A 14,325-nucleotide genomic window follows, 5' to 3' on the forward strand; every position below is an offset into this window, starting at 1 on the left:
CGCCAGAAGTAGATTTTAGCTGGCAGACCTTTCTCTGATTATTTAATACTACAAGCCAACTCTCCAATCCCCAACTACATTGCTACAATTCCTTCTGCTCAACGTTGGATGTCACCTCTGCAGCATCCTCTCCACATGAATCAGGTCTGGAGTTTAGCTTTGAACTATATAAGTTGCTTGTCACACCTGTTACGCTAAAAGCAAAGACCAAACCATCTGCCTTTGTAGAAGTCTTCACTGAAGCTTCCTTGGCGCAGATGAACAAGCTGGTGGATGTTTGCAAAAGTTTTATTTGCCTACCATTGCTTGTATTATTATTATTATTATGTCAGTACAACACAGCAAACGAGATCACTATGCTGGATTTCGTATTTCATCACCAGTCGGGCGCTTCCCAAGCACCTAGGACTGCATGATGTAGCGGCGAATTATATTTGCCAGTAAAGCGGCTTTTTGCAATTGATAGATGGAAATTTTGTCAATTCCGATGGTTTTCAAATGTCCGCTGAGATCCTTTGGCACTGCGCCCAGCGTGCCAAGTACCACTGGGACCACTTTCACTGGCTTATGCCAGAGTCGTTGCAGCTCGATTTTTAGATCTTCGTATTTCACTAATTTCTCTAGCTGCTTCTCCTCAATTCTGCTGTCTCCTGGGATTGCGATGTCGATGATCCATACTTTCTTTTTCTCCACGATAACAATGTCTGGTGTGTTATGCTTCAGAATTCGGTCAGTCTGAAGTCGGAAGTCCCACAGTAGTTTTGCTTGCTCATTTTCGACCACTTTTTCAGGCTTATGATCCCACCAGTTCTTTGCCACTGGTAAATGGTAGTTCCGGCACAAGTTCCAGTGGATCATCTGTGCCACAGCATCATGTCTATGCTTGTAGTCAGTCTGTGCGATCTTTTTGCAGCAGCTGAGTATGTGATCGATTGTTTCATCTGTTTATTATTATTATTATTATTATTATTATTATTAGTAGTAGTAGTAGTAGTAGTAGTATCATCATATATGGTATGCTTGTGTGTGTGTATGTTAGTATAGGGGTTTTTCTTAAATTTATAATATTTTAATTAAATTGGATTATGTATTGGATTGTCTTTTCACTTGTTGTGAGCCGCCCCGAGTTTTCGGAGAGGGGCGGCATACAAATCCAAATAATAAATAAATAAATAAATCATCATTATAATCTCATGTACTTTATTTTACATTAACTGTAATTAGCACAAATATGTATCAAACAGGCATGCTCTTCAGGAAATTAGATTTAGTCATTTCTCCCTGACATGAGCACCAAATAGGAAATGTTCTTTTGATTTTGCATGCTACACAAAGAGAATAGCCACTAATTGCTCGATTGTGTGCTTTTACATCTGTTTCAGCACTTGACCAGGTAAAGCAAATTTCATTATCAGTCCAACTAACAAAACCACCTTGTTCTTTATGATAAGATGAAAATATTTTTTCCCAGTGAACAAACAAAAGGAACAATTCTAGGCTTAGACAGATCATTGCTTCTATTTAGTATTATTAAATGTGGCAATAATTTTAGTAGCTGAACTGGCATTTGGAAAAACTTCATTGTACTATTTTATTTTATTTTTAATCATAGAAACATAGAAGACTGACGGCAGAAAAAGACCTCATGGTCCATCTAGTCTGCCCTTATACTATTTCCTGTATTTTATCTTACAATGGATATATGTTTATCCCAGGCATGTTTAAATTCAGTTACTGTGGATTGACCAACCACGTCTGCTGGAAGTTTGTTCCAAGGATCTACTACTCTTTCAGTAAAATAATATTTTCTCATGTTACTTTTGATCTTTCCCCCAACTAACTTCAGATTGTGTCCCCTTGTTCTTCTGTTCACTTTCCTATTAAAACACTTCCCTCCTGGACCTTATTTAACCCTTTAACATATTTAAATGTTTCGATCATGTCCCCCCTTTTCCTTCTGTCCTCCAGACTATACAGATTGAGTCCATGAAGTCTTTCCTGATACGTTTTATGCTTAAGACCTCCCACCATTCTTGTAGCCCGTCTTTGGACCCGTTCAATTTTGTCAATATCTTTTTGTAGGTGAGGTCTCCAGAACTGAACACAGTATTCCAAATGTGGTCTCACCAGCGCTCTATATAAGGGGATCACAATCTCCCTCTTCCTGCTTGTTATACCTCTAGCTATGCAGCCAAGCATCCTACTTGCTTTTCCTACCGCCCGACCACACTGCTCACCCATTTTGAGACTGTCAGGAATCACTACCCCTAAATCCTTCTCTTCTGAAGTTTTTGCTAACACAGAACTGCCAATGCAATACTCAGAACTGGTAAAGAAACTGCTAATGAAAGTAATTGAGTTTTAAGTCGTACATGTATATAATTGTATTTTGGGAGTCACACTGTCATAAATGGAAAAGATGGAACATTATTTTAATCAGATAGAACAAATATATTCGGAACATTTTCCAAATTGGTGTTAGTCAGCTTGATCATATGGATATATTCATTACACAGTCATTGTGCTTGTGACCGTATGACATTTTTGCACCCAATTCTAGCATCTACATCAAGAATGTGTTCATGTGACTAGTGATTCAGGGTAAGCTGACCCAGAAGTAACCCCAGCAAAAAAAATACCAAATCAATTGAAATAATCCTAATCTACTATCATCAAGAGGTATTGACAGACGTCTACACAAGGTAAGGAGAAATGTTCACATTCTTTGCATCCTTAGCCATGTATTTCCCCCAACCAGGGGTTCAGTCCTCAAAATAATTCGTGTTATCTCTGCACCTGGCAGGAAGAGTTGTAGAAAACTGGGAAGACAAATTCACTAACAAATATATTTTGAGGACCAATGTACATATGGATATATATTATACATATAAGAGGAATATGAGAAAGAGGGAGAGAAAGTGCTTTGTTAAATTTCATATTATTATTATTATTATTATTATTTATTAGATTTGTATGTCGCCCCCCTCCGTAGATTCGGGGCGGCTCACAACAATAACAAAGACAATGTAAGAACAAATCTAATAATTTAAACAACACTAAAAACCCCATTATTAAAAGCAAACATACACACACACAAACATACCATGTATAAACTGTATAGGCCCGGGGGAGATGTCTCAGTTCCCCCATGCCTGACGGCAGAGATGGGTCTTAAGAACTTTGTGAAAGGCAAGGAGGGTGGGGGAAGTTCTGATTTCCAGAGGATCGGGGCCGCCACAGAGAAGACTCTTCTCCTGGGTCCCGCCAAATGACATTGTTTAGTCGACGGGACCCGGAGAAGGCCAACTTTGTGGGACCTAACTGGTCGCTGGGATTCGTGCGGCAGAAGGCGGTCCCGGAGATATCCTGGTCCGATGCCATGAAGGGCTTTATAGGTCATAACCAACACTTTGAATTGTGACTGGAAATTGATCGGCAACCAATGCAGACTGTGGAATGTTGGTGTAACATGGGCATACCTTGCGAAGCCCATGATTGCTCTCGCAGCTGCATTCTGCACGATCTGAAGTTTCTGAACATTTTTCAAAGGTAGCCCCATGTAGAGAGCATTACAGTAGTCAAACCTCGAGGTGATCAGGGCATGAGTGACTGTAAGCAGTGAGTCCCAGTCCAGATAGGGCCGCAACTGGTGCACCAGGCGAACCTGGGCAAACGCCCCCCTCGCCACAGCTGAAAGATGTTTCTCTAATGTGAGCTGTGGATCGAGGAGGACGCCCAAGTTGCGGACCCTCTCTGAGGAGGTCAATAATTCCCCCACCAGGGTTATGGACGGACAGATGAGATTGTCCCTGGGAGGCAGAACCCACAGCCACTCCATCTTATCCGGGTTGAGTTTGAGTCTGTTGACACCCATCCAGACCCCAACAGCCTCCAGGCACCGGCACATCACTTCCACTGCTTCGTTGACTGGACATGGGGTGGAGATGTATAACTGGGTATCATCCGCATACTGATGATACCTCACCCCATGCCCCTGGATGATCTGGAAGCCATTTAAAAGTATTATATCGGAAATCCTATCAATCAATTTAAAACAATCTTTTGATTTATGTCAATCCCATCACATGGAGATACTATTTATTTTAATTATCTCTTTGTTTTCTTTATTTGTTTTTCAATTAGGTTGATTAAAATGGCAGAAGACCCAGTGTCAGGGAGTTGGAAACCAACAACACTCTCTGAAAATGCTAGCAATAGTGTAATTCCCATGCATGAAGCAACTCAGGTATTTTTTTTATTTCTGTTGTTATTTTACAACTATGTTTGTGATTTGGTTACTTTCATATATCCATGACAATCTTTCCCAGTCTGGTGAATCTTCCATAAATATTGGACTTGAAATCCAATGGAATGTTCTAAAACAGGGGGGTCTCCAACCTGGCAACTTTAAGCCTAGCAGACTTCAACTCCCAGAATGCTCCAGCCAGCAGAGCAAAGCTGGCTGGGGAATTCTGGGAGTTGAAGTCCGCCAGGCTTAAAGTTGTCAAGGTTTGAGAGAGTTCTAAAATATGGAATATTGTGGGAATTTCTGAACTATCCTGGGCCTAGAAAGCCTAGAACTACGGCGCCTAAAACACGATTTGAGTATTGCCCACAAGATCATATGCTGCAACGTCCTACCGGTCAATGACTACTTCAGCTTCAACCGCAACAACACAAGAGCACGCAACAGATTCAAACTGAATACGAACCGCTCCAAACTTGACTGTAAAAAATATGATTTCAACAATCGAGTTATTGAAGCGTGGAACTCATTACCGGACTCAATTGTGTCAACCCCTAACCCCCAACATTTCTCCCTTAGACTCTCCACGATTGACCTCTCCAGGTTCCTAAGAGGCCAGTAAAGGGCGTACATAAGTGCACTGGTGTGCCTTTCGTCCCCTGTCCAATTGCCTTTCCTTTCTTTCACCTATCATATATATTCTCTTCCTTTCATATATCCTCTCCTCTAAGTTCACTTTTACCCTTATATATATTACCACATGTCTATTTTTCTTCCTATGTATTTGTGTATTGGACAAATGAATAAAATAAATAAATAAATAAATAAAATAAGTAAATATAATTCTCACCACCCCTCATGGTCCGTCTAGTCTGCCCTTATACTATTTCCTGTATTTTATCTTACAATGGATATATGTTTATCCCAGGCATGTTTAAATTCAGTTACTGTGGATTTACGAACCACGTCTGCTGGAAGTTTGTTCCAAGGATCTACTACTCTTTCAGTAAAATAATATTTTTTCATGTTGCTTTTGATCTTTCCCCCAACTAACTTCAGATTGTGTCCCCTTGTTCTTGTGTTCACTTTCCTATTAAAAACACTTCCCTCCTAAACCTTATTTAACCCTTTGACATATTTAAATGTTTCGATCATGTCCCCCCTTTTCCTTCTGTCCTCCAGACTATACAGATGGAGTTCATTAAGTCTTTCCTGATACATTTTATGCTTAAGACCTTCCACCATTCTTGTGGCCCGTCTTTGGATCCATTCAATTTTGTCGATATCTTTTTGTAGGTGAGGTCTCCAGAACTTAACACAGTACTCCAAATGGGGTCTCACCAGCACTCTATATAGTGGGATCATAATCTCCCTCTTCCTGCTTGTTATACCATTATTAGAATTAAACTATGGAACAATGTTCTCCAGACCGATACCCATCAGACAAAATTTTACTTAGAATTAAATCTCTCTAAGTTCATAACTTTTGAAAACTGAAAAAAAAATAGGACTTAGAATGAGACAGATGGTTGTTACAAATATTATTTCTTGATTTATACTCAGGATGTTTTGGATTCTGGAGCCACCTGTGGTATTGTCCAAACAAAAGAAACTGCTCCATTGAACAGATACGAGGAACATGCTGAAGGACCTCTGGCCGAATTGAAAACTTCAGGAAGACGTATATGTGCTTGTCCTCCCCAAGGCATCCTTGCCAGAATAGCAACAAATGGTGAGGGGATGGAGGGAGGGAGAATGAAGAAAAAATCCCCCGTTTTCTGCAGAGCATATTTATTTGATGTATTGTATTTTAATCTGTTCTAGAATATGTCGATATAGGAAAATTGCTCTGAAAGAATTGTGACTTGCCCTTTGGCCTTCTTACAGTTCATGCTGGGGCATGCAGAAAAGTGTGGGAGTGATAGAATACAGTATATCATTCCAGTCCCTTTCTTCCCCACCCACTTCTTGCCAGCCTTATCTTCCTATTAGTTGTCTGACTTACTCATACGTTAATGAGTGATTAGTGAAATTGTATATTCTACCCAATAGGAAAGTATGGATAAATCACAAAGCTGGTTCCTTGGGCGATGAAAATGGTCCTTAACATTTGTTGTTTATAAGTTGTAATCCAGGTGCAATTTAGCAATAAATAATTTAGAAATAAATAATAATCCTTTATATGTTACTATAAATTCTGAGGAATTTATTTTTTTAGTTATTTTATTATTTATTTATTATTTAGATTTGTATGCCGCCCCTCTCTGCAGACTCGGGGCGGCTCACAGCAGGATACAACAATTCATGACAAATCTAAATAAAATTTAAGATATTTAAAAAACCCCATTTACTAAACAAACATACACACAAACATACCATGCATAAATTGTACATGCCCGGGGGAGGTGATTCAGTTCCCCCATGCCTGACGACAAAGGTGGGTTTTAAGGAGTTTACGAAAGGCAGGGAGAGTAGGGGCAGTTCTAAGCTCTGGGGGGAGTTGGTGCCAGAGAGTCGGGGCCGCCACCGAGAAGGCTCTTCCCCTGGGGCCCGCCAACCGGCATTGTTTAGTTGACGGGACCCGGAGAAGGCCCACTCTGTGGGACTTAATCGGTCGCTGGGATTCGTGCGGCAGAAGGTGGTCTTGGAGATATTCTGGTCCAGTGCCATGAAGGGCTTTAAAGGTCATAACCAACACTTTGAATTGTGACCGGAAACTGATCGGCAGCCAATGCAGACTGCGGAGTGTTGGTGAAACATGGGCATACCTAGGTAAGCCCATGTTTTTAATATCCTTACATATTTTACACTTTTTTCTTCTTCCAGGGGTAGCAGTAGTATTGATCTGGGCTGTGATCTGGTCTATTACAACCCGCGAAAGTCTTCCTGGTGGGACACTCTTTGGATTTTTATTCCTCTATCTTTTTGCTGTAATTGGTGGTAAAATTATGGGCTTAATTAAATTTCCTGGTCTGCCTCCTCTCCCTCCTCTTTTGGGTAAGTATGTTTTACATAAGCTGTGTCTTTTCACATTTAGATTGCTTATCGAAATAAAGAACCCATTGTGAAATTGCCATATAAATACAGTTTATATCATTAAGCTATAATTGACTGAAAAATGTAATATTATTTGGTGAAGATATTTTAATTACTCAGAAAGTAACTTAAGTTGACTTGTTTTATTTTTTTTTTTATGTATTTATTAAATTTATATGCTACCCATTTCATTATCCAAAAGAATGGGTAGTGACTCTGGGTGTTTTTCGGCTGCTGTTTGATTTTGTGTTTTGAGATGAAATTAATTAGAATAACTCCTATAATATGCAGTACAAGCCAATTATTGTGTAGCACAGAGTCTTGAACAGACAAACATGGAGGAACATGCTCAGTATCTTTTCATCTAATGAGCCCTATGGAATTAATAATAATAATAATTTATTGGATTTGTATGTCGCCCCACTCCGTAGACTCGGGGCGGCTAACAACAATGAGAAAAACAGCATGTGACAATCCAATAATAAAACAACTAAAAACCCTTATTATAAAACCAAACATACACACAGACATACCATGCATAATTTGTAATGGCCTAGGGGGAAGGAATATCTCAACTCCCCCATGCCAGGCGGTATAAATGAGTCTTGAGTAGTTTACGAAAGACAGGGAGGGTGGGGGCAATTCTAATCTCTGGGGGGAGTTGATTCCAGAGGGCCGGGGCCGCCACAGAGAAGGCTATTCCCCTGGGGCCTGCCAAACGACATTGTTTAGTCGACGGGACCCGGAGAAGGCCAACTCTGTGGGACCTTATCGGTCGCTGGGATTCGTGCGGTAGCAGGCGGTTCCGGAGGTAGTCTGGTCCAAAGCCATGTAGGGCTTTAAAGGTCATGAGCAACACTTTGAATTGTGACCGATCGGCAGCCAATGCAAGCCACGGAGTGTTGAAGAAACATGGGTAAATCTTGGAAGCCCCATGATGGCTCTCACGGCTGCATTCTGTACGATCTGAAGTTTCCGAACACTTTTCAAAGGTAGCCCCATGTAGAGAGCATTGCAGTAATCGAACCTCGAGGTGATGAGGGCATGAGCGACTGTGAGCAATGACTCCCTATCCAAATAGGGCCGCAACTGGTGCACCAGGCGAACCTGGGCAAACACCCCCCTCGCCACAGCTGAAAGATTATGTTCCAATGTCAGCTATGGATCGAGGAGGACGCCCAAGTTGTGAACCCTCTCTGAGGGGGTCAGTAGTTCCCCCCCCCCCAGGGTAATGGACGGACAGATGGAATTGTCCTTGGGAGGCAAGACCCACAGCCACTCCGTCTTGTCTGGGTTGAGTTTGAGTTTGTTGACACCCATCCAGGCCCCAAAAGCCTCCAGGCACCGGCACATCACTTCCACAGCTTCGTTGACTGGACATGGGGTGGAGATGTTATATTTATGAAAGAAATTTGGTGGAATTCAAATTTGTACATATTTATTTAGCAGGAAAACATTTTCTGTGGCATTTAGGGATCAGGAAATGAGAGTTTTTATAAGGTTGCAGGGCTATGACTCTTTGACTACATGATCACAGGACAGCTGTTGCCTTCTTAAATGTTTGGTTCAAGTGATGTACAAAAAAGGAAAACCCTTTGAAGGCCCTGGACGTTTATAGCTGCCAATTGTGTCAATGAAATAACATACACCTTTTCCCTCCTTTTTAGGAATGTTGCTTGTTGGATTTCTTCTAAGAAACATCCCTTTGATCACTGACATTGTCCTGATCGATGTGAAATGGGGAGCCATCCTCAGAAGTATTGCTCTCGCGATCATCTTGGCCCGGGCTGGCCTTGGCCTTGACCCAAAGGTGGAGTATCAAATGGTCCTTGCGTAACAAATGCATAGCCAGGTGATAAAGTTATGACTAAACTCTGATTCATGTATTGAACTAGGTCACAATTTAGTTAACACTGGCTCGTTGAGAAACAAAAGTGATTCAAGCTGCAAAATAGATTAAGGCACAGAGTATTCCTAAATTGCACTTTTCAAAATCTGTACAGTCCTCTTGTAACATAATCACCCACTGGCTTAGTTCCCAATGAAAACAATGGTGCCAGCTCTAAAATTGACTTAAAATTGTTTTAAGAAACAAAATATACTCTCTTTACTTAGAAAGCCCCACCCAGTACTGAAAGTCCTAGGTTCTCTTATGTATACAGTGATACCTCGTCTTACAAACGCCTCGTCATAAAAACTTTTTGAGATACAAACCTGGGGTTTAAGATTTTTTTGCCTCTTCTTACAAACTATTTTCACCTTACAATCCCACCGCCGCCACTGGGATGCCCCACCTCCGGACCTCCGTTGCCAGCGAAGCACCCGTTTTTGTGCTGCTGGGATTCCACTGAGGCTCCCCTCCATGGGAAAACCCTCCTCTGGACTTCCGTGTTTTTGTGATGCTGCAGGGGAATCCCAGCATGTGAATCCCAGCAGCGTAAAACGGGCACTTCGCTGGCAACGGAAGTCCAGAGGTGGGGTTTCCCATGGAGGGTAGCCTCAGGGGAATCCCAGCAGCACAAAAATGGGCACTTTGGCAGGCAAAAGGGGTGAATTTTGGGCTTGCACGCATTCATCGCTTTTCCATTGATTCCTATGGGAAACATTGTTTCGTCTTACAAACTTTTCACCTTAAGAACCTCGTCCCGGAACCAATTAAGTTTGTAAGACAAGGTATCACTGTATTTGATAAATCCTTTTTGCCTTGTTTCCTCACCCAATTCAATTCCAGTTCTCCCAGAAATCTACACACATTTTGACTACTAAATCCCCATATTCAGATAACCATAAATCAAAATTTACAACTCTACCAAATGGATTTATACGGCACACATGGTGATTTAATTAATGAGATATTCATATAATGTGTGACCCCAGTTCTCATCTCAGGTTAATTTGGAACCATCTTTCATCTGATATCATGACCAAATTGGGGTGCGTTCTTCCCAGTTCGGACCAGTTCACCCAAACTGGTAGCTGTCTGCTGGTGATCTCTTGATGACATCACCAAACCAGATCGGTCAGTGTGATCCGTGGGCACCGCCATCTTTTTTTAAAAAATAGGGGTTTTTTTATTGTTTATTTTTTTCCCATGTGCATGCATAAAAACTAAGTTTCCGTCACTGTGCATGTGTCATCATTTTGTTTTTAGCTTTAAAAAAAATTGTGTCGGGGGAGGTTGTACTGCACCATGAGGTGCACCTGTGCCTATGAGGCATAGCCATGCGGTGCAGGAGGAAGTGAACTGACTAAGTTGGAATCCACCCCTGGACCAAATGCTCCTTCCAACCAAACTTTCTTTGGGACATCTGACTTTAAAAAAGTGGAAGAAATATTTTGCGGACAAGTAAATTTACAAGGAATGTACAGTACTTGTTTGTAGGGAAAACCTAAATGTCTCAAGGATCCCATCTAGTGTTTTCCTGAGATGTTGGGTATAATTTCCAGGATTCCCAGCCCATGTATGTAATCCCAGGACATGTGTAAGAACTCTGTTTCAAACCTGATCCAGTTTATCACTGGGTTGAAGGCTATAAAGCCCCCAGTAGAGCAGCGATATTCTCTTATAAAAGATTTATTTGGGAATTTTGACCTAGAATGTCTTGGGGAAACTTTTGTAAAGAAAACAAAACTAGGTTTTTGTTCTGGGATTTGCCCAACATTACTTACTTTCTGAGTTCAGCCACAAATAACATTGTGAAGCTCAGTTTGGTCATATGTAGTTATCTTTAGAGTTAGGATCATTTTTGCCTTTAACTCTCTATAGTCCTCTTGTAACATAATCACCCACTGGCTTGGTTCTCAATGAAAACAATGGTGAATTTAATAATAATAATAATAATAATTTATTGGATTTGTATGCCGCCCCTCTCCGTAGACTCGGGGCGGCTAACAACAATGATAAAAACAGCATGTGACAATCCAATAATAAAACAACTAAAAACCCTTATTATAAAACCAAACATACACACAGACATACCATGCATAACTTGTAATGGCCTAGGGGGAAGGAATATCTCAACTCCCCCATGCCTGGCAGTATAAGTGAGTCTTGAGTAGTTTACAAAAGATAGGGAGGGTGGGGGCAATTCTAATCTCCGGGGGGAGTTGGTTCCAGAGGGCCGGGACCGCCACAGAGAAGGCTCTTCCTCTGGGTCCCGCCAAACGACATTGTTTAGTCGACGGGACCCGGAGAAGGCAACCCTGTGGGACCTTATCGGTCGCAGGGATTCGTGCGGTAGCACGAATTTAGTCTGTTTCTGATCCCTATTCACTTAGAAATTTTTAATGTCATTCAGAGGTAATACAAACTATGATTTACAGTAATGAGACGTAAGTAGTGTGATCGTTAGATTGGAAACGTCTGCTTTTCACTGAGATTAGCTGACATTATCTGAACCTTGAACTTGGCAACCTCTACTATATTTAGCTCCTAACACTAGACACTATATTTAGCTCATGGCTGAGTTTCATAAATTTATAAATTAAAACCGACTTCCTTCAGTCAATAATAAGACTAATCTATTTTAGAACTTCAGCAATGCAGTGGATCTAAGCTCAACTATATTCTTTGAAACTCCATTTGTTAGTCACGCAAACTGGTAAAATACCAAAGCCTTTTTAAAGGTACGGTATTGCCATGATACTAAGGTTGTGTTTGTGCAACATTTTTGGTCACTTGTTTGATCAAACAAGTAGCATATTATCTGAATCTGGACTATGGATTTCAATTCATAAATTTATGAATTAAAATGGACTTCCTCAGTAATAAGACTAATCTATTTTAGAACTTCAGCAATGCAGTGGATCTAAGCTCAGGTACTGTATATTCTTGGAAACTCCATCTGTTAGTCACGCAAACTGGTAAAATACCAAAGCCTTTTTAAAAGTACGGTATTGCCATGATACTAAGGTTGTGTTTGTGCAACATTTTAGGTCATTTGTTTGATCAAACAAGTAGCATATTATCTGAATCTGGACTATGGATTTTAATTCATAAATTTATGAATTAAAATGGACTTCCTCAGTAATAAGACTAATCTATTTTAGAACTTCAGCAATGCAGTGGATCTAAGCTCAGGTACTGTATATTCTTGGAAACTCCATCTGTTAGTCACGCAAACTGGTAAAATACCAAAGCCTTTTTAAAGGTACGGTATTGCCATGATACTAAGGTTGTGTTTGTGTAACATTTTAGGTCATTTGTTTGATCAAACAAGTAGCATATTATCTGAATCTGGACTATGGATTTTAATTCATAAATTTATGAATTAAAATGGACTTCCTCAGTAATAAGACTAATCTATTTTAGAACTTCAGCAATGCAGTGGATCTAAGCTCAAGTATATTCTTTGAAACTCCATTTGTTAGTCACGCAAACTGGTAGAATACCAAAGCCTTTTTAAAGGTACGGTATTGCCATGATACTAAGGTTGTGTTTGTGCAACATTTTTGGTCACTTGTTTGATAAAACAAGTAGCATATTATCTGAATCTGGACTATGGATCCAACTGTAGAGGCCTTAACCATAAGCCGTAACCAAGTTTGCAATTAGTGCATGTCATCTAAGCCAATTAACTCTGAACTGAACTTTTCTTTTCCAGTTTCTGGCCAAAAAGATTGGAACTAGAATACAGTGTTCCCTCGATTTTCGCGGGTTCGAACTTCGTGGAAAATCTATACCACGGTTTTTCAAAAATACTAATTAAAAAATACTTTGCGGGTTTTTTCCCTATACCACGGTTTTTCCCACCCAATTACGTCATATGTCATCGCCAAACTTTCATCTGCCTTTAATAAATATTTTTTTTAAAAACTTTAATAAATAAACATGGTGAGTAATAATCTGAATGGTTGCTAAGGGAATGGGAAATTGTAATTTAGGGGTTTAAAGTGTTAAGGGAAGGCTTGGGATACTGTTCATAGCCAAAAATAGTGTATTTACTTCTGCATCTCTACTTCGCGGAAATTCAACTCGCGGGCGGTCTCGGAACGCATCCCCCGCGAAAATCGAGGGAACACTGTAGATGTAAAAACATTGGGCTCTTTTTTCCTGTTTTTTTTTCTTACTTTGTTATATAAAGTTAAAGTTAAGATGCCTGGAACTCACTACCTGACTCTGTGGTTTCCTCCCCAAATCCCCAAAACTTTACCTGTAGACTGTCTACTGTTGACTTCACCCCATTCCTATGAGATCAGTAAGAGACGTGCATAAGTGCACCAGTGTGCCTACTGTCCCTGTCCAAATGTTCTCTTTTATTTGTACCCAACTTATGTGTTCAAATAATATTATACTTATGTATATTATCAAGCAGGTCCTGGGCCGTTACCAAATACAGTGTTCCCTTGATTTCCGCGGGGGATACGTTCCGAGACCACCCGCGAAAGTCGAATTTCCGCGAAGTAGAGATGCGGAAGTAAATACACCATTTTTGGCTATGGACAGTATCACAAGCCTTCCCTTAACACTTTAAACCCCTAAATTACCATTTCCCATTCCCTTAACAACCATTTACTCACCATTATTACTGGTGCTCACCATTGAATAAGACACTTAGTGATCCTGATATTTATAAACATAATTATTTATTAACAATATTTATTTTTTTTGTTATTTATTTGCAAACATTATTAGTTTGGTGATTACGTATGACGTCATTGGGTGGGAAAAACCGTGGTATAGGGGGGGAAACCGCGAAGTATTTTTTAATTAATTTTTTTGAAAAACCGTGGTATAGGCTATTCGCGAAGTTCGAACCCGCGAAAATCGAGGGAACACTGTAGAGAAAATCTCACAGGGTTTTCTTCCATGATCTTCAAAAACCATCCCGCTGATTTCCAAATGCATTTACTTTGCAGGCACTGAAAAAGCTAAAAGCTGTCTGCTTTAGATTAAGCTTTGGACCCTGCCTAATAGAAGCATGTACAGCAGCAGTTATATCTCATTTTCTCATGCACCTGCCATGGCAGTGGGGATTTATGCTTGGGTAAGTCCCAATTCAAAAATGGCATTTTTTTTTTTCCTTTTCTTTTCTGAGCCAAAA

The 14,325-nt window shown here is 40.4% G+C and overlaps 1 protein-coding gene across 1 annotated transcript in view; it reads left to right on the plus strand.

Annotated features, from left to right (window-relative positions):
• The window catches only part of SLC9B2 (solute carrier family 9 member B2), a 28,616-nt gene that overhangs the window by 1,839 nt on the left and 12,452 nt on the right, over positions 1-14,325 (plus strand). Inside the window, exons 2-7 of the mRNA XM_070756683.1 lie at positions 2,561-2,702; positions 4,144-4,246; positions 5,810-5,978; positions 7,073-7,243; positions 8,950-9,092; positions 14,141-14,268. Of these exons, the coding sequence (XP_070612784.1) occupies positions 4,154-4,246; positions 5,810-5,978; positions 7,073-7,243; positions 8,950-9,092; positions 14,141-14,268 (704 nt within the window). The 5' untranslated portion in view covers positions 2,561-2,702; positions 4,144-4,153. The remainder of the gene's footprint in view (positions 1-2,560; positions 2,703-4,143; positions 4,247-5,809; positions 5,979-7,072; positions 7,244-8,949; positions 9,093-14,140; positions 14,269-14,325) is intronic.

Source organism: Erythrolamprus reginae, chromosome 7, assembly GCF_031021105.1.
Source record: "Erythrolamprus reginae isolate rEryReg1 chromosome 7, rEryReg1.hap1, whole genome shotgun sequence".
In the NCBI taxonomy this organism is placed as follows: domain Eukaryota; kingdom Metazoa; phylum Chordata; class Lepidosauria; order Squamata; family Dipsadidae; genus Erythrolamprus; species Erythrolamprus reginae.